We start from the raw sequence: 20,889 nt of genomic DNA, 5'->3' as shown, positions 1-20,889 counted from the left end.
TTGCACCATTACTTTAATTTTATTACGTTTTACAAGCTCAACTAAATGAAAGGGGGAAAAAACCCAACCAACCTGATAGCTATCACATAACACACTGACAAATGTCCTCCTCTCAGCTTCAATACATGACATCAATAACTGAATCCTACTGTGATCTGATTGGCTCATTGCTAAAACAAGATGACACCTGATTGGCTCTCTAAACACTCATGCTCATTGGCTACAATCAAATGAAGCAAAGCTACTGTCAGGACCCACCCCAATTCACATCTTAGGAAATAAAGAACTCTTGGAACCAGGCTTGTCCAAAAAGGAGATTTTACTAAGGTGTAGTCAATTGTGGGAATACAAGACAGGATCTGGCATTGTGTTACATTTTGATACTATATAAAGGATTCCCGTTTCAACCCCCTCCCTTCAACCCCATTTGGTCAGACTCACATTAATTAAACTTAGGTGTCAGGCCCTTCCGTGGGAAAGGGTAATCTTCTCATGCTTTTTATTGCTATTGCTTTCTTCCTTTCAGTTTCAAATGGAGATACAGCCCAGATCCCTTCTTCCCTAACCCTCCCCCTTGTTGTCCCCAGTTCAAAAGGTTTTCCTTGATCTTTGAAGATAGCCTACAGGCAGGCTGAATACACCTCTTCTCCTTCCCCCTCGGAAGATGGCAGAATCCAAGGGGAGGCACAATATTTTAAACATACATTTATGAATGTGACATAAATGGATTCTGACAGCTACCTGATATCAACTTAAGCAAGTTGTGCTTCCTTTTTCTGGTTATTTGGCTATAACTTTTCATAGAATGCAGTACAGATAATTGAACAAACTATGTTGCATCACATTCTTGATTAAATTATCTTTCCATTGATATATAATTTTATGATACCACTCTAAAAAAAAAGTGGTGTTATTAGCCATCAAACCTCAAAAATACACTTTTCCCAAAAGGTTTCCACAATTTTGGCTGATTTTGGAAGAAATGAAATATTTGGTCATCCTACTTTGTTCCTATAAAAATAAAGAAAGAAGGATATAAAGCACACAGGCTTTCAGCCTATGAGCCGACACTTTGCCTACCACACAGAGTGTCTTCCATCAGACTAGGTAAACTGAGGCAGGAGACACAGCTGAAAGGATTTCAATGTTAAATGTCAAAATACAGAAAGAACAAGGCTAAGGTTATAGGCCCAAAGTGGTAGGAATGTTGAGTGGAAATGTGCCGGATGGCTCATAAAAAGCTTCATTAGCAGACTAGAAAGAGTAGCACTGCCCGAGGAAAGGGGAGAAAACCCCCCTAAGATGACTCTTTTTATTGAAAAAAGAGCTAAAGTTAGCAGTTTCAAATATAAAAGAAAGGCCAACATGTATTTATTTTACCTATTTATACTTTAAATTTATAAGAACAGCCAACTCACAGCAGGGTGCAGATTGGAAACAAAATCCAAGATATGAACTCAACAAAGAAATAAAAGATGAACATAGCCAGGGGGAACAGACATAGCACAATACTGGATATAGCCTTTTCAAGCTGACTCATGCTCATCTAGAGGCTGGGGAAACAGCCAAATCTTCAAGACTCATTTAAAGGATAACAAATTGGCCAAAGGCAAAAGGGAATTCTTCCAAATATTATATCTCTGTGGAAACTACAGTATAATGGTGAATATAATGGAGGGTAACAGCTTTTTGAACTCCAAGAGGAAGGTTATTCCACTGGGCAGGTGGCATAACACAGAAGGAACACTTCTAGGTAGACCAGGTCAGGAAATAGGCTACATTTGTGTTTTACCTTCCCTCCCTCTTATAACTTGTGGATTTAGGGAAGAGCCAGCTGGAGTATCTTCTTAATATTATCTCCTTTCCAGCACTGAAAGAATGCTTCTGTTCTTGTTTGATTTTTGTTGTTGTTTTTGTTTTCTGTCGTTTTTGTTTAATCAGAAACTGTCACATTACCTCTCCCTTTGGGAAAACCGATTGGTCAGGCTTGATTAACACTGAAAATTTAGTTTTTCCTTTTGAAGACTAGCAACAGCTGATGTACTTGGGATGTACAGTAACTGTAATTACAGGATGTTTTGTTGTTCTTTTTAGGTAATTTCTTCTGTAGCGTTTTTCTTTCTTGTTTTTGTATATGGTGCATTACTCATTTCTATTTTGTACTGTATGTATATCAATCTGAAAATGAATTAATAAAAAGTATTTTCTTTTTGGCAAAAAAACCACATCTGAACTTTAATGGACAATTTTAAAAAGGGAGAGACTTTGTGCTACATTTTTGTTTATGCATTAGATTATTGCAGGATGGTCAATGTTATATGGACAGGGTGGCCACAGGAACACTTCCAGTGCCTTCCAAACTGCAAGAACCTTGAGGGTTTCTTTGCTGTCACAAGAAACCAAGCACCTAGGATACAGAGGCCCTAGAGATGGGCTACCCCACTATATGTGGTGAGGACACACATTGGCAAAGGATGCATAAGGGAAATGTCTCAAAAAACAGTTCTGCTCTTTACCACCATGAAGGGAATGTGCTCTTTAATGTTCAGATAAACAAAGAGATACAAAGCCAATTTGGTGAAGTAAACAACTGAAGTTGTAACTTAATACAATCCATCCAGTAGTTGGGGGAAAAAAACAACTCATGTTACAGAGAAAAATTTGTGTACAAACACCTGAAATATATGGAGTCATGGCAGTAGGACAGTAGCTTCTTTGGTGGTATCTATTGTTGGTCCTTGATTTGAAGACTTCTTATAACTGATCCGGGGAACAAAGTGCAGAACTTGAGCTATGTGATGAAGAAACATGACATGGGAATGTGCAACTAGGAGCCAGTAACCTAAACAAAGAAATCAAATTGTATGGTATGATATAGCATATATAACATAGGGTCATAGAGAGGTCAAATAGTGAAACACTTAAAAAGTAAAGAAGGGACAATACCAAGGTTGTCTAAGAGAGATGAAAGTAAACATTCTTCAAATCTATAAATGTGAGCCATTCTACCATTCTACAAATGGGAAAGATGTAATATCCCCAAACCAAGAGATCTTTAAAAAAACCATTTGAGGCTATGGCTATGAGATGGCAAATCTACTTGCCTCTCGTCAAGGCCATTAAGCCACGGGTTAGTGTCTCCCACAGGAATGCAGGACCTGAGGTAGAGCACTTTTCTGGAAATAGGGAAGTAGAACTGAATAGTATTAAATAGGGACAATTGAGAAATAGCTGGACGAGGAGAGCCGTTGCTCAGAGATGAGACTGGTGTTCATTGGAACTTCACAGTGGCAAATTTGTAGAGAAAAAAGAGAGAAAAAGTGACAAAGCCGGCAGCAATTAAGTAATTCAAGACCTAAAAGTCATTCCTAGAAGAAAGATGATAAAATGGCAAGCTGAAGGAGAGAGATTTCAGTTGGAAACATGAGTGCATTTAGGCAAGACTGGTGTTGAGAAGCTATAATCAGCCGACTAACAAACTGAATGCCTAGGAATTCCAGACAAAATTGACTTTAAAACCCTTTGTTATGAAAGAGAAAGGAAGAGCTAGAAAACAGCTGAGCAAAATATAGAAAGGCTGCGAGAAGGCCAGCAAGATTCCTGTGTTCACCCACAGGGGAGTTCCCACAGAGGCAATTAGGAGAAGGGTGAAGCTCAAGAAAAGATTGGCATTGTATGGGCCAAGGAGATGTACTATTTTCCTACTGTGAGCAACTGCCCTCTGCCCAGATGCTTTAAAGAAACAACTGGTAGAAACAAAAGAAGTGACTTGGGGGAAAGAAGGAGGGGCTTTAAACTACTAGAACTCTAAGTTACCTATAAACCAACAAAAGAGCTAGCAAAATATTCAAGGAGGAGAAAAAAAGAGGAGCGACTTAATTGTTTGAGGGAGGGGGAAAGGAAATCAGTAAGTTCGGAGAAAGTTTCAAGCTTTAAAACTGAAGTTTAAAGGAAAATAAATTAGAAAGAAGGACAAGGTGTTTTGAGAAAAAAATAACTCTAGAAAATTTTGAAGAATTGAAAAAAATATTAAAGAACGTTTATGAAGGGGGGGAAAATGAGAACATTAGATAAAGCAGAAGGATGATCAGAACAAGCATGAACATGAAAAACACTGTGGCAAGTCCAAAACAAATCCAAACAAGCAAGTTGGGTTCAGCAGGAGTCATGTTTAGTTGGACAGGAAAACGGGGCCTTTCCCAAATAATGCTATAGGCCTACATGTCTCCAAATGTGGCTCTGCATAGGGTGTTATAACTCATAGGAGTGAATAATTCTTTTCTGACAGATGGGATGAACAACAGGCCTCCTAAATTTCCTTTTCATTCTATGATCATTTAAAAGACCACCTTGAAAAGCTAAGTAATGCACAGACCGTTGTACCATTGTAATTAAAATTGATTCTTCTGTGGCTCAGGAAAAAAAAATATCCTTCTGATTTTTATTATATGAGATCATTTAATTTGAGATGTCAGGTTCTGAGCCTGGGGCTTTTCCATGCAACATATATTCTGCCAAAAAGCTGGAGATTGCTTTAATCCATTGAATTACTGCAGGCAACGTGCATCAGATAGCACAGAAGATCTGACTATTCATACATTAGTGATTCTGTAGAAGGCATGCTATCAAAAGTTATCTGAATGCAAAAAGAGACACATCCAGAAGCTCCTGTAAGCCACTCCAACTTTGAATAAACAACAACCCAAAGTGTGGATGTGGGTGTGTGGGTGAATGGGTGGTTATCAGTTATTCATCCATACCTTATAACTGTAATGTGCTGCATAATTCACCCATTTCCTCACATCAGTCTTGCCCTCCACAGAGATGGACCGAACAGCAGCCTTGGATGCTGAACTGGCTGGCATATCAAAATCTACATCCACATAGCGGACAAAATGAGAAGGCACTTCCCGATCTGAACCAAGTTCCAGGTGGCAAAAGAAGCAATGAGGATGACCTGCAGCTAAAAAATAATAATAAAAGAATATGGCAACTGAGAACACCAGCGTGGAATCTTAGAAGAAAAAGGATGAAAAACACCAAAATAAAGTCACTGAATTATTCAAATGGTTATGTTAGAATTGTGATGTCAGCATTTCTGACATAAGTTCTGACAACTTATTTTTTTTTAATCAAACTTGATAAAGACACACAGGCATTAAATAAAGCTTCGCTAGAATATTGCTGGTACCACATACTCTAATTCTAGAACCTGTCTAAACAATGACGGCTCCAATAATCCATACAATTCATCATCACAGGCAAAATTAGTTAACTGAAGGGAGCTGGAAAGCCACACTGCCCACACGTTTTAGAATATTGCTACACAACTCTCAAGGAGTCCTTCTGGCATTCCTTGCAAATACATCACAATGAATCTAGAAAAAATGCTTGAAAAAACTGTTAGCTAATGCTGGCTAAAGCTTGGTTGTCTCTTCTTTCATGCAGAATTATCACATCATCATATACAATAGTAGTTAAGGATGATGCATGCTATTAACAGTTCTACAGGTTAATTTAGAAAAGAGTAATCCAATGCATACAAACATGGTCTTTTAAATTTTCATTTCTCTGAAATGGTATAGGTTCTCCTGAGGGGGCTGGACTAGAAGATCTCCAAGGTCCCCTCCAGCTCTATTCTATTCTACTTTACTCTACTCTATTCTAAATTCTAATCTAAAATGCCCAATCCAAAGGCAATAAGGAAAGCCCAGTTTCTTTTAAAATATAGGGATTGAGGCATGATTATATAGAGAAATAGGCACAATTCATTGCTCTTGGCTGATGATCACTGATAATCATTTTGAACCATGTACTGTCTTCATGTGAAAAAATCAGGAACAAATACATCATTTAATTTTTTCTAGGGCTGCAAAGCAAATCTTTGATATACACTTGTGTAAGGTGAAAACAAAAGTTATGACTTATTAGATATACTTGTTCATAAGATATTGAAGATATATTTTAACAAAAGCCTAAAAAGATGAAAATACATTTACTTGACTTATTTCCTACCTGTTTCCCCCTCCCCCTCTTTTTTTTACTAAATGTTTTCATCAGCTGCTCTTCTTGCTGTGAAGCTCCAGATGCATACATAATTTGCTCCCATTTGGAACAGTTTACTCATGTAATTTTATAAACATATAATTAAGCTGCAAAAATATCCGTTCTAAAGCAAAGTTGTGATACACTGGATTAAATAACAATGAATAAATAATATGGAACATGGTTGAGCAACCATTTGTCCCAAATACCACCTGTATCTAAGTTTGCCCTCTTGCAATGTCATATGAATCATTGATGGCAGGAACCTCAGATATACTAAAACTAATGTAACTTTCTGCTTAAATATGTGAGCTCTGTATTTGGAAGTCTCTCATTCAAATCTTGCCAAGGCATGTACAGTATATTCCAAATGATCTTGTGCAATCATAATCTGAGCACCAATCTCTCTGTCTGTGATATAGGAATAACCCCATGTTATTACTATGTAAAAACTTTTCAGCTTTGCCCCGATTGCTGTTGCACACTAGAGAGACAAAAATGGTACAGATGCTATATATCAAGATCATTTTTTTAGTATTCTCATGGATATAAAGCATGGTTTATAAATACATTATTTTGCCTTTCATGTAAGACAACAATGTAATGATGAATACCACCAAGCTGAACCTAATTATGATAGCTAATGTATATATTAAGCTAATGTATATATTAAGCTAATGTATATATTAAGCTAATGTATATAATCAAGGAGAAGCAACCTAGACCTAAGGAGAAACTTCCTGACAGTTAGAACAATTAACCAGTGGAACAACCTGCCTCCAGAGGTGGTGAATGTTCCAACACTGGAAGTTTTTAAGAAGAGACTGGACAGCCATTTGTCTGTAATGGTATAGGGTTTCCTGCCTGAGCAGGCAGTTGGACTAGATGACCTCCAAAGTCCAGTCCAACATTATTATTATATGTAGGTGGAAGCTTTATTTTTATTCTTTGACATTTTGGTATTTCTTAGTATAGATCAGGGGTGTAAAACTTGCAACGTCACGTGACATGTTGCAACATATCGTGACTTTTTTTCCATTGCCGGCAATGGGGTGGTCACGGTTTCACCCTGACGCATCCGGCCCATGGGCCAGCAGTTTGACACCCCTGGTATAGATCATGTAGATGTTTGCTTAAAATATGGAAGGGCTGTAGTGTGGCCCTTTTGTAATATTGAAAGTTCTATGTCAGCAATCAATTCAGACTTTTGGATGAACCATCAGTCTGTTCATCAGCAGTTTTCTGGATAGAAAGAGACATATGAGAGTATCAAAAGGGAAGAAAGAATAAAGCACAAGGAAGCTGACAGAATGAAAAAAACGACAAATCCTAGTTGTTTTTGGCTTTTGACCTGCTCACAACTTGCTTCAGCCAACCGATGAGTGGTATGCAGTGTCAGATTGCCATGAAGCACTCAGCAAAAAAAGATTGCTAATTTCTGCTTTAGAAGCAGAATCAAGATATTTTTTTTATCATAGTAGACATTGCCAGTCTCACTATCATCTATAGGAGCAATGAAGAATGTTTGAGGAGCAGGTATCCAGTGTTCTGGAGGACACTTGCAATATGGAATCAAAATTGTTCACTCCATTTGGGACATTACTTGGGGGAAGTTGCCTAATTTAAGAGTGTCTTTTTCTGTCTTTTTTCTGCAACTGAGATTGAAAACTGCACCAAATCCCATGGTTTGTTTATCTATGAAAAGGTTACAATTGTCTTGAACTTCAAAACATACTGTATCATAAATCATAATTACAAGCCATTCTGGCTAAGTGCATGCAATGCACAAAGCTCCAAAGCAAAGATACTGAAAGTCAGTGTGACACAAAAATAAAGTCTATTTGCTGGTGGTGTGTGTATAATCTATACAATATTTTACAGGGGATTTATTTTAAAACTGCAACAATTTTCATACAGTACACATTGAGAAAGGGATGTTTGATTAAATGCTGGTTTTCTACAGTGTACAACTCCAAAGCTGTACTTTAAGTCTTTTCTTATTCAATATATGCTGGCCTGTTTTCAGGCTAGGCAGAAAAACATTCAATGAATCAATATTTTCTCAACATTCTTTATTCTGCCTGATGCTGGCTAACTAAAAACATCCTTTTGTCCTGAAGCAGTGAATCATACGCAGTTGGAACAGAGACTTCTCACAGCCTATAAACAAGGCCCATTATTTATCAGCCAGCATCAATAAGTTGTTTATGGAGAAGCACACATCAGAAGTTACCAAGCTGCTGTTGGAACAATACTGCAAAAAGCAATCTTTTTCAGGGGAATTCAGCTTAGCTGTTTTGATCTTACAACTTCAAATTGGCCCATCATAACTTTTTTTTAAAAAAGTTCAGAGATATGACATCATAACAGCTGCTTCTCAAACACAACAAAAGACAGCTGTGCACTTGCCTTGTATCCAGAATGGACAACATTTTTTCCCCATGCATCACAAAATCAGTTTACCATGGCCCACTTTAGAAGTAAAATTTAATTATGCCAAGGTTATATGAACATCCTTTGATTAAATGGTCCAATCATTTACATGCAACAGTTCTACAGTATTTCATGCAAAGGATTATATTGTGACTACTTTCATTGGATCTTTGGTTTTATTTGTTTAGAATCCTATGAGAATCCAGTCTGTAAGTTGGTGGAGTTACCCAGCCTCTGGACAGAGATAAGTAATATTATAAATATGTAAGCAAGTAATTAATTAATTTAGTATTCATTTTTTATTTTTCTTAAGACTTTTGATTATATAAAGTACAAGATAAATGATTGGACTTCAAAAGATTTCTGCAATTGGGACAGATAACCATGCAGAATAAAGGCACTCAAATTCTATGTTCAAACATGCCTGATCAACCCTTTTCAATCTCTGAGATCTTAACTAGATGCATTTCAAAAACTTTCAGTTTCATGAAATACTGTTTAGCACAGCTAGTACTGTTTTGACAAACTTTCTCAGAATGTGTCAATTTTGGAACATGATTTTGTCTTCCCTTTTTATACCACTCCTCTATTACCTGATACCTCTGCTGCTATTCATTTGATTATCCCTTTATATGTGTTTCTTGTCTGATGCAGACAGGAATGCTTTCCAGTATGAGAAAAATCATTCCGTAAATGGTTTTTAATCTGTTAATTAGAGTTAGCTGTAATTCACTGTCAACAATGGGCTAGCGATGTTTTTAATTATTTATTAAATTTCTATGCCACTCATCTCCCCTACAAGGTGACTCTGGGAGGCTTATAAATTTATAATCTATTTAATAAATTTCCTGTTCACTGTCCAATTTTACAGAAGATGGTCATGTGCCTTCAACTGAAAAACATGCTAAACACTCAATTGCCTGGGACAAACAAGCTAATCTTTTTGTACATTACAGCAACAAAGCCGATGGAACAGAGAGGAACCGTCTCTGCTCTCAACAGAGCCTTGCTTGTAACATGCCAGGAGATCAGGCATGTCCAGACAAGATGGTGCTGTAATGTAGTCAGGCAGTTATCACCACTCTCTGAAATTCCTCTAATGAAGCCAAAGTGTTGAAAAAGATGTGGTAGCTGTTCCCAAGGTTAGAGAAGAGTTAAACCAATGAAAAATTCTGTTAGTACTAAAAAATCCAGGAGTTCTGTTCCTCAGTTCCAGCTGAGAACAGAGTATACTAGGTGGAATTTTAGGTGGGAAATAATTGATTTTCTAAAGATTCAGAAAAAAGGAACAACTCTGGAATCTCACACATGCTGAACTACTTTACATGTGAGAAAGGCCAGCTGATTCCTTTCATTGAAGTTTTAATTCAGAAAGTACTAGTTTTGCTGGCAGATCATCAACTACATCTTCAGAAGGCTCAATGCCTTGGAGCTTCTCCTTTTTGTACCGCCAATAAGTCTTGTGAGATTTGCCATGAGAAATAAAATTCTGAAGGAGTCCTGCTTAGTGGTTGAAACAGAATGCGGGGAGGGGGGAAAGCTTTGTATTCGATTTTCCCTTGATTCTACAACAAAAAAATTTGCATCTATACATTACCTGATCCCTCATTATTTTTTTCCTGGTATTATCCTTGTGGAAGTTGAAAACTATCTGGCAGTTGGGCAAGGAATCTACTACATGATCAGATGCTTGACAATGTAGCCATTTTAAGAATTCCAGTGAGAAGCTACATACAGTATAACCCTTATCCACCACTCCAAAGCATACTTTTTGGAAGAAAGCTGAGGAACTACACAGATAAAATTATTGAGGTTATACTACATGGTCATACTTTCAGAAAATGGAACAACTTCATTTCACACAAGAGCTGATTTGAACTTCCAGACAGGATACCGAGAACTATGCTAACGTGCCTTTCTTACAAGATAATCTAATTCATGCAGCAGTACCCACCAGAATTTTTATCAGGCAGGCGATTTATCCTCCACACAATTGAATTGAAAGCATGCTCGTATTTTGCAGTTCCTAGCGTTACCCTCATTGCTGGCTCAGAACCAGACACGCTGGTGGATCCAAAGTTAGCAGTTTTGTTCACCTTTGCTTTCAAGGACTTCTCCCCAAGGACACTGTCTCTCCGGAAGTTTTTCACCCACTTATGTGGCACAGGATAACGAATCATCACATTTTCACAGGGGACTTGAGTTAGAGGATCTCTGTTGGATGAGAACCCTGGTGTCATCATTAGCCAGCTCTGAAGCTCCACCTCAGCACCATTGACACTAGCCGTAACCCTTAAAGTAAAAGGCATGGTCTTCTCAGAAAACACACTCCTGAAGCGCATCAGTTCAAATCGGCAAGCATCCAAAGGGTTAAACATAATGACACGGGCACTGGCAAATGCCTCTTCATCCACACATGAATGGAAATGGCAATCATTCAGTTGAATCCACTTGCTAGTGGTGGTGGGCATGATGTCCTGCCGCAAAACAATTTCATTCCCTTTAATAAGAATGTCGTTGAGGCCCAGCCTACACTCTGCCAGTCCAGAAAGGAAACTGAGCACATGCACTCGTGTCAATACATTATGCTGCAAGATCCTGTTGTCTCCTTTGGCCAAAATTCCATAGAATTCATCCTTTACATCAACAGTGATTTCCTCCTCTTGGTAATTAAGTCCTACTGTACTTAAATCTGTTGAGGAAGCAGGCAAATCCATCAACGAATCCTGAACAGCCCTGATAAAGCTAAGGAAATCATCATAATTGGTAGTGCCTAGCTTAATAACCTGTTCCTTTTCTGCTATGTGAGAAACAGCTGGCTTTGGTTGGTATTTCTTTTTTTCCTTGTAAGTGACACGGTCTATTCTCACACTGTGTATCCTCCCATTTTCATCATAATTTTGAAGCTTGGGTTCTGAAACCTCATGATTTATTTCAAGCTTGAATTCCTTAAAAGGCTTTTCCAGTCCCTTCTCATAGAAGAGCTGTAAATATTTTCTATCTTTCAGTTTGACATATATTGGACCCCAGTGCCTAGAAGACATTATATTCTTCTTTTCTGGTATCCTCAGCATCATTGGCCAGCCATCTTTTTGATGAGGTGGTCCCAAAGTGGACAAAGTATTATAGAGCTCAGTGGAGATTGTGGGGTCATCATCTGGCAAACTGAGAACATCCTGCTGATCTGGATCACCAATATGGAGTTGCTTGAGTTGCTCAATAGCATCTCTATGTCTCAGGTGTGCACTTGGCTCATTGAAGCTGATGGAATCAGGTTCCTGATGAAGGATAAGAAGAGAATCTCTCTGGCTTTTACTAGTGTTTCCAGTGACAGAGTTGCCTTGGGAATGCCTATTCCTTTCCTCAAAGAAAGAACTGAATGGATTGATAGGAGAAGGTTGAACATCCTTTAGTGATACATCAAGGAATGGATTAGTAGCACTCCAGGGGGGTGTTCCACCAACTGATGGCACCAAGGTGATGGAAGAAAGATCTAGCTTCTGAACTTTAGAAAAATCACCCAAGGTGCTCCTGGGACGCTCCCTTTTTTTAAAGGATAAAGGGGTACTAGTGTTCACGTCTATGACCTGTGTGGTTGCAGTTGTTGCTCCTTCTGATAATGATGAGGAGTCTTGTCTCACAGGAGATATAGTTATTGGAGAAATAGAACTAACTTCATTGTCATCAAAAGTCACCCAGCTGGGGAAACGGGCTGTGGTTGCACTTTCAACATGGCCATTAATGGATGTGTTGTTCAGCTGCCAGCTGGTGGCCTCCATACCTAGCTCCTCATCTTCAAGAAGAGATGAAGAATTGTCTGACAGAAAGAAAAAAAGAATATTATTACTACGTAATGACTGATATATTTTTTAATCATACACATATTGATTACATAGTAATGAAGGAATCAAGATATTCCAGTAGGCTCACAAGGTTTTCTGTGTGAGGAACAAGTTATATTAATGGTCCCTTTTATCTTATTTATATAGAACCATTAATAAAATCTTAGCAGAAATAAAACTACATTTCTCAAAATCACCTTTCTTAAACTGATTAAATATCTTTAAGCAGACTAGGAGAATCTATAAATATCTATTAAATATGAGCAGATATTATATTTCTTTTATAGAAAATAAGAGCAGAGAGGTTTATGGATGACCATTGTATAAGGCTTTTTCTCCTTGTGAGATGGTTCTACTTCTTATGTATGTTTAAAATAGATCAGATATTTTATGAAAGATAACATTTCATATTGTCATATGTGCAGGACTGCATACTTATTGCAATGTCAAAAATCAGTTTTAGGATGGGAAAATAGTTGGGTAGTGGAAAAACAGGGTGCTGTTTCTTATAAAGACAATGTAAGAGCTAGAGCAGGGGTCGGCAACCTAAAAAAGAAAAAGAGCCACTGGGAACCGGTTCCATCACAAATTAAAAAAAGAGGGAGCCGCGTGCGTGTGTCCATGCACGCGCATGCGCAAAAAGGTTTTTTGCGCATGCGCGGACGCACGCGGCTGCCATTTTTTTAAAAATGAGATGGAACCGGTTCCCGGTTGCCCGATGGCGACGGCCCGTCTGCAAAGCTGCCGCTTTCGGCAGCTTTGCAGACGGGCCGTGGCAGCTTCCTCAAAGAGCGGCGCCCCTGCCCATTCCGAGAGGTGCGCGCGCACCTCTCCGAACGACCGGAGGTGCGCGCGTACCTCCGCGCGAATGGGCAGCGGTGCCGCTCTTTCAGGAAGCCTGCCGCGGCCCGTCTGTGAAGCTGCCGAAAGCGGCAGCTTAGCAGACGGGCCGCGGCAGCTTCCGCAAAGAGCGGCGCCCCTGCCCATTCCGAGAGGTGCGCGCGCACCTCTCCGAACGACCGGAGGTGCGCGCGCACCTCCCCAAACCTTTGGGGAGGTGCGCGCGTACCTCCGTGCGAAGGGGCAGCGGCGCCGCTCTTTCAGGAAGCTGCCGAAAGCGGCAGCTTCCTGAAAGAGCGGCACCGCTGCCCGTTCGCGCGGAGGTACGCGCGCACCTCCCCAAAGGTTTGGGGAGGTGCGCGCGCACCTCCGGTCGTTCGGAGAGGTGCGCGCGCACCTCTCGGAATGGGCAGGGGCGCCGCTCTTTGCGGAAGCTGCCGCGGCCCGTCTGCTAAGCTGCCGCTTTCGGCAGCTTGACAGACGGGCCGCGGCGGGCTTCCTGAAAGAGCGGCACCGCTGCCCATTCGCGCGGAGGTACGCGCGCACCTCTCCAAAGGTTTGGGGAGGTGCGCGCGCACCTCCGCCCATTCGGGGAGGTGCGCGTGCACCTCTCCAAACGGGCGGTGCCACTCTCCATTTGGAGAGGTGCGCGCGCACCACTGCCCGTTGGAAGAGGTGCGCGCGCACCGGGCGGCTGGGAGCCGCAAGAGACGGCTCAAAGAGCCGCATGCGGCTCCGGAGCCGCAGGTTGCCGACCTGTGAGCTAGAGCATGGGTGTCAAACTCGTTCACGTCATGTGACATATTGCAGGTAAGATTCTTTTTATATTCCTAGACCAGGGGTGTCAAACTCAATTTCATTGAGGGCCGCATCAGCATTGAAGTTGCCCTCAGGGGGCCGGGTGGGTATGGCCTGGGTGGGCGTGCCCTACTGGGTGGGCGTGGCTAGAGTGCGTATGGTCTGCTGGGTGGGCGTGGCCAGCTCTACATCATTTGCATCAAGGGTGCCTATGGGAGCCTGGGCAGGAGTGGGACAGATCTGAGGGTCTCTGGCAGGAGGAGGGTCTCTGGGCCAGGGCCAAGGCAGTGGGGGCCGTTCCCTCACTGTTTCCAGGATGGCTTCACGGGCCACATGAAACCACTTCGCGGGCCGGATCCGGCCCCCAGGCCTTGTGTTTGACATGTCTGTCCTAGACAAAACTCAAAATTCTTCAAAACTAAGAAATGATCCTACAAAACCAGCGGAACGACCTGCCTTCAGAAATTATGGGTGCTCCATTACTGGTGGCTTTTAAGAAGAGACTGGACAGCCATCTGTCTGAAACGGTCTAGGGCAGTGATGGCAAACCTTCTAGAGACCGAGTGCCCGAACTGCAACCCAAAACACCACTTATGTATCGTCAGGTGCTGGGTGGGTGTGGCCCATTGGGTGGGCGTGGCCCATTGGGTGGGCGTGGCCCATTGGGTGGGCATGGCTGCAGCAGACTGGGTGGGACTAAAAAGTTCAATCAATTCCAACTTTGTGAGATCTTTTTTTCCCCCCGCGAGAAGTTGAAATTGATTGATTGATTGAACCTTTTTTTTTTGCATACAGTGGGGAGGCATAAAGCTAAAATGTTTTATAAAACCCGCTGAAGGCCTAGGACTGGGGCGATGGCATGCGTGCCCACAGAGCGGGCTCTGCATGCCACTTGTCGCACACGTGCCATAGGTTTGCCACCACGGGTCTAAGGTCTCCTGCTCAAACAGGAGGTTGCAGTAGAAGACCTCCAAGGTCCTTTCCAACTCTGTTATTCTATGTCCTAAATTAGACTAATGTTGTGATTCAGGGTCAGCCTGTGGGTTCGGCAGTTGGGTCGGACGACTCAGAGGAGGAGGGGGGTGTTGAAGACCTTGCTGAGGGGGTTGAAGATCTTGCTGATGATAGCCCTCAGGCAGGCCCCTCCCACTTGGTCACCATGGAGACCCAGCTGTGTGCGCCTGACAGTGTGGATGAAGATGACCCACAGCTGGCATTGTTCAAGGACGCCCGACGCAGGAGGCAGTCAAGTAGGAGTAAACAGAGGAAGGCAATGGGGCTTCTCGGAAGGAGGCAGAGAGAAGCCACGCCCTGAACTCTTTATAAGGGGAATGTGTGGGGAGGGCTGGTTTGCTGAAAGCAACCACTCGGATAGTGTTTCAAAGCTCCTGTATCTTGGTTCGTGTCTTGTTTATTTTTGTAGTAATAAATTTGGCAGACGTAATTCCAGCCTCTTGCCGTTTGTAAAGGGGTTGCCTTTTCTGCAGGGCCGGTAGCAGGCTGGTACAGAACAACTAAGTAGCATAGGGTTTACTCTCTCAAAAATAACATTCATGGTACCATGAAGGCGAATGATTTTTATCCTTATCCCAATACTTCATGAAAGATTTTAATACTGGATTTTCCAGAATAAATGACAGTAAATTCTTCTTTACTGTAAAAACCTTAGTTTAAGAACTGGATTACTGATCAACAGTGTAACTACTGTATAATATTGAACATCTACCGTTCTCTGAAGGGGAGTCAGAAAATAATTCTAAATAAAATAAACAGCAAGTAAGAAAAGAGTAACTAGTAGCTGCATGTGAATTTTGAACCATGTGGTCAACCGTGGCTTTTGTTAAATCAAACTAATTTAATAGAGTGACCAGAAGATGGTGCCATAAAGCTAAACTGTATTACAAAAATATTATTGGTTTTCAGATTATTAAAATATTTTAATATTGTTAATATTACAAGAGCCTTGGTGGAGCAGTGGGCTAATGCCTCCTTAAGTAACACCAGCTGCCTGCAATTAGTGCAGGTTCGAGTCCCACCAGGCTCAAGGTTGACTCAGCCTTCCATCCTTCCGAGGTAGGTAAAATGAGGACCCAGATTGTTGGGGGCAATAAGCTGACTTTGTAATAATGCCGCTTGGGGTGTGTGTGAAAGCCCTAATAAGCAGGCATATACATAGAATGAAGGCTACTGCTAAGCTTGTAAGCCGCCCTGAGTCTTCGGAGAAGGGTGGGATATAAATGGAATTTTAAAAAAATATATATCATCTTTAATATGAAAATTCAGTATATTTACTGCATGAACATTTTTTTTTGTCATAGAAAAGATCATTATATGGTCAAATACATTAACATTAACAGGGAATGTTGGATTCCTAGAAATCTGTGCATTTCAGTTACATATGTATCCATTCCCTTGCGTTATGATTGTGAAACCTCAACCAGACTATTTTTCCTTTAGACATATTGCAACTTTTTCCCCACTGCCGGAGCTGGGGTGGACGCTATTTCAGCATGACACATCCGGCCCGTGGACTGGCAGTTTGATACCCTTGCTTTAGAGTATTATCAGCTAATTAAATCCACATAAAAGAAATACAGCCACTCCTTGTTTAGTAACTACCTCATTTAGTGACAATTCACATGTATGAGAGTAATAAACAGTAATTAAAAAGAGCAATTTTCTGACCAATGGGCACATTTCTCACCAAATTTCTTGCACCTAACAATGAAAGCCTTCAATGTGAAACTGATTAAGGTCTGGTAAGTTTCAGGCAGCTGTGCAGCCAGCAGGAGGTTTCTAGTCAAGCAATTAAGGTCACAGAGTTGAGCTTGTTAACTAGCGGTTAGTAGTTTTTAGGGAAGCCCTGCTTCCCTAAAGTTCAGGAAGAGATAGTTTGTTTAAGCAATCTCTGTCCTGCAAAGGGATAAAAGAAAAAAAAGAGTCAGGCACGTGATCTGAATGTGAGCACAGCAACCAGTGATGTTTGCAGTGTCTTTCTCAGTCACATGATCACCTCATGACTATTTTGCTTAGTGACCAAAATACTGGAATGGAATGCAGTCACTAAATGAGGAGAGAGTGTATAAACATCTGACTACAGCTTATCCGTAAGATTAAATAGATAGTTTGGATAATTCTTTATCTTCTTTTGTTATTTTCATTAACCTGCCCTATCAGAAATGAAATGAATCTTCATGTAATGTATTAGGATTTTACTTGCACTGTTTCACGTGTCTGTTTGAATGCTGCTTAAGGTTGCTCCATTGGTGTGTCTGTGTAACGGTCACTGACTAGCCAGACTTGCTGTCTCCAAGAAGATCATTGGATGATTTGGGGCGGGAATGGGTTCTTTTAAACCTATTGGCTGCCGCCTAGTGGCCAACCATATAAGTAGCTGCGCAGAATCTTCTGTTTCAGTTCTGTTCCTGTTTGCCTCAATAAACCAATGTTCCTGTTTACAATCTCTCGTCTCGCTTATTGCCAGCAAAGAACTCACTACACAACACTTCACTTTCCTGAAATTCTCAAGTGCACTCAAAGAACTGAAGCTAGCCGCTAATAATATACCCAGGCAATGATGGGCCTCACCACAATTTCTTTTTGAATTAAGAATTCTCACTGGTTTAGAATACACTCAGCTTTCACCACTGTCTGCTGTGGGAAAGGGAGCAGTCTTGCTCAAGCTAATATTCAGTAGCATTCTCAATATTTCTGAAATTACAATTTTTCAAGTGCTTGTGAACTGATAACTTATTTTACACAAATCAAAAGATTCTTCATGGAGGAAACCTATCTATGTGGTTGTTAAGAGTCAACACCAACATGACAGGAGATAATCAAGCAATCATTGAAACTCTAAATTGAAAGCTGATATCGTCTTTAATCTTCTATCTATATATTAAGAAGTAAGTATTACTAGGAGTCAATTTGGTATAGTGGTTAAGGCATTAGGCTAGAATCTGGGAGGTTGTGAGTTCTAGTTTTGCCTTAGGAATGAAGCCAACTGTCACCCTGGCCAGTCACTCTCTAAGAGGAAGCAGGCAATAGCAAATCAGTCTGAAATATTGACAAGAAAAGTACAGGCACTTGTCCAGATCACTAGCTACTGACTCGAAGGTACACATGAACACAAACACACACATACCACTATTAAAGGCAAACCTGACTGAATGTGTATAAGATTGTGCTGTCAGGCTCTTCGGTGATTAAGCATAATGATTTGTAGCCCTGTATTTAAAAATAAAAAATGAATCTAACATACATTGAACAGGTTATGAAGATAACCTAATGCCAAGTATTTCTATCCAGAGAGAAAAAGCCTGGAAAACACTGAAATGATATTCACAGAATAAAAATTTATTGGCCTTATTTATGAAATTTACCATCCTCACCAGAGTTGTCCTTTGCAGAGCCCAGGACCTTCCTTTATTCTTCCAATGCAAATGTTTTCCTGTCTCCAACCTTCGCTTTCTTGCGAAGATTGTTGAGAGCATGGTGGCGCATCAGCTCCCGTTGTTCCTGGAGGAAGCTGATTATCTGGACCCGTACCAATCGGGTTTCAGGCCCAGACACAGCACGGAGACGGCATTGGTCGCTCTGGTGAATGATCTCTGGCGGGCTCGGGACAGGGGCTGCTCCTCTGTCCTAGTCCTATTAGACCTCTCAGCGGCTTTTGATACCATCGTCCAGTGCGCTCCCACAGAGAGGGCCTCCTTAGGGTGCCGTCGGTCAAAGAGTGTTGACTGGCGGCCCCCAGGGGGAGGGCGTTCTCTGTGGGCGCGCCAGACCTTTGGAACCGTTCACCGGTGGAGCTTCGGATGGCTCCCGACCTTCGCTCCTTCCGACGTGACCTAAAAACATTCTTATTTGAACAAGCTGGCCTGGTCTGATGGGTTTGGGTTTTTTTAATATTAACTCTATTAATTTTATTGGAATTGGGCTGTATTATTTAATTCTTTTTTAACTTTTGTACATTGTATTTTTACTGTATTTGCCCTGTACACCGCCCTGAGTCCTTCAGGAGAAAGGCGGTATAGAAATTAAATTATTATTATTATTATTATTATTATTATTATTATTATTATTATTATTATTATTATTATTATTATTATTATTATTATTATTATTATTATTATTATTATTATTATTATTATTATACTGCTCATTTAGGTAAACAGTTACTATTGTTCTATTAAAGAGAACAGTTCAGATTATCTGTTCAAATGCCTTTTTATTGTACCTTTATGTTTTACGATAAGAGTTTTCATAAAATCTCCATTTTGGATTCTATCCAATTCATAATGTAAGGAAATAAGAAATATTTCTTGTAAAGGTATTTCTACTTTTAAACAGATAAATACACTCCAGCTAATTATGCATATGAACACCTTCGCACTTATATAGACGACCTTCAACTAACTGAAACACAGAAAACAAAATATCCCATGCCTGGGAACAAATGCTTCTCTCAACTGCACAAGAACTTCAATATAATTATAATAAACTGCAGAATATACAACCGAAACAATTTCATGACTATTGCAGGCTGCGTGGGCAGCAAACTGTTTCAAGGAGGGAGGTGTTGGTGAAGAGCAGAACTGATGATAATTGATCAGATGAGGAACAAATAGGAAATAAGCTTGCTTTTTATCCACACTGTGCTGTTTAGAGAATAGATTATTTTAATGAGTGTCTAGAAGACTTCTTCTTTACTATTCACAAAATGACATCTTGACAATGCCCGTCTTTGTTTGTGTAAGAGATACTTCATTAGGATTTAGCCCAGTTCATACTTGTAGTATGCATTTATACAAATATCTCAGGGATAAGTACTGATGTTGTTTGCTTGGAATATTTTTATTGGTATTATAACTGTGTTGTTGATGCTTGTTTGAACCATCATTTGTGGTATTTTAAATATTTACCTGGGGATTTTGAAGAAATATAATCTGAAGTTTTGTTAACCTGACTTCATATGTTTTTGATGCTTGGATTCCAGTACTTTAATTGATATAGTTCCTTACAATGTAATTATTTATTTGGCCAGGAACAGGCTAGAGGAATAAAAAGTAAAGGGATAAAGCACCCTGGAAACTTAGTATGACTTGAGGAAATTAAGGAGACATCATCAAAATCTCCCTTTTTCAAGTTTGAATCAATATCAAAATCCCACGTAATCTAATTCTGCCATAAGAACATCAGTACTATTTTAGAAATTACAACTATGAGTAAGACAACAATTCCAAAAGCATCAGAGATCTTAACAGCAGAAAGAACCCAAAGAAAGCGCTGCTAAATCATACCAGATTAAAAGCCATCTATTTTCTATGCTGACCAAGTAGACCACACATGTCAAACACAAGGCCCGGGGGCCGGATCCAGCCCACGAAGTGGTTTCATGTGGCCTGCGAAGCCATCCTGGAAACAGTGAGGGAACGGCCCCCACTGCCTTGGCCCTGGCCCAGAGACCCTCCTTCCATCACAGACCCTCAGATCTGTCCCACTCCTGCCCAGGCCCCCATAGACACCCTTGATGCGAACGATGTAGAGCTGACCATGCTCACCCAGTAGGCCAAACGCAGTCTAGCCACGCCCACCCAGTAGGCCATGCCCACCCTGGCCATACCCACCCGGCCCCCTGAGGGCAACTGCAATGCTGATGCGGCCCTCAATGAAATTGAGTTTGACACCCCTGAAGTAGACGCTTCCAGGATACTTCCCCAAAAAACGGAAGGCTGACATCCCACATTTTGGCTCCTAAGTTATTGGTATTCAGAGACAAATTGCCTCTCAGCCCAGAAATTGCCAACAACCATAATAACAAATAATCATCAAGTGAATATGCCTACTTCAGAGTATGAGAAATTGTGGCCTTTAAGATGTTGTTGAACACTAAATCTATGGCCCTCCTTCAGAGACATGCTGCCAAATA

The 20,889-nt window shown here is 40.7% G+C and overlaps 1 protein-coding gene across 2 annotated transcripts in view; it reads right to left on the bottom strand.

The window, feature by feature from the left end:
• LOC308661367 (stonin-2-like) overlaps nt 1-20,889 on the bottom strand; it is a 46,141-nt gene that overhangs the window by 5,570 nt on the left and 19,682 nt on the right. The window contains exons 2-4 of one of the 2 annotated variants that reach the window (XM_081316289.1): nt 10,433-12,295; nt 4,761-4,963; nt 2,710-2,842 (exon numbers count right to left, since the gene is read on the bottom strand). In XM_081316289.1, the coding sequence (XP_081172415.1) occupies nt 2,828-2,842; nt 4,761-4,963; nt 10,433-12,257 (2,043 nt within the window). In that variant the 5' untranslated portion in view covers nt 12,258-12,295 and the 3' untranslated portion in view covers nt 2,710-2,827. Of the gene's footprint in view, nt 1-2,709; nt 2,843-4,760; nt 4,964-10,432; nt 12,296-20,889 lie in introns of those variants that run through there. The other variant, XM_081316288.1, reaches the window with a different exon arrangement.

This window comes from Vipera berus (genome assembly GCF_964194415.1).
Source record: "Vipera berus genome assembly, chromosome: 1".
Lineage (NCBI taxonomy): Eukaryota > Metazoa > Chordata > Lepidosauria > Squamata > Viperidae > Vipera > Vipera berus.
This window is presented reverse-complemented; position numbering and strand designations above follow the sequence as displayed.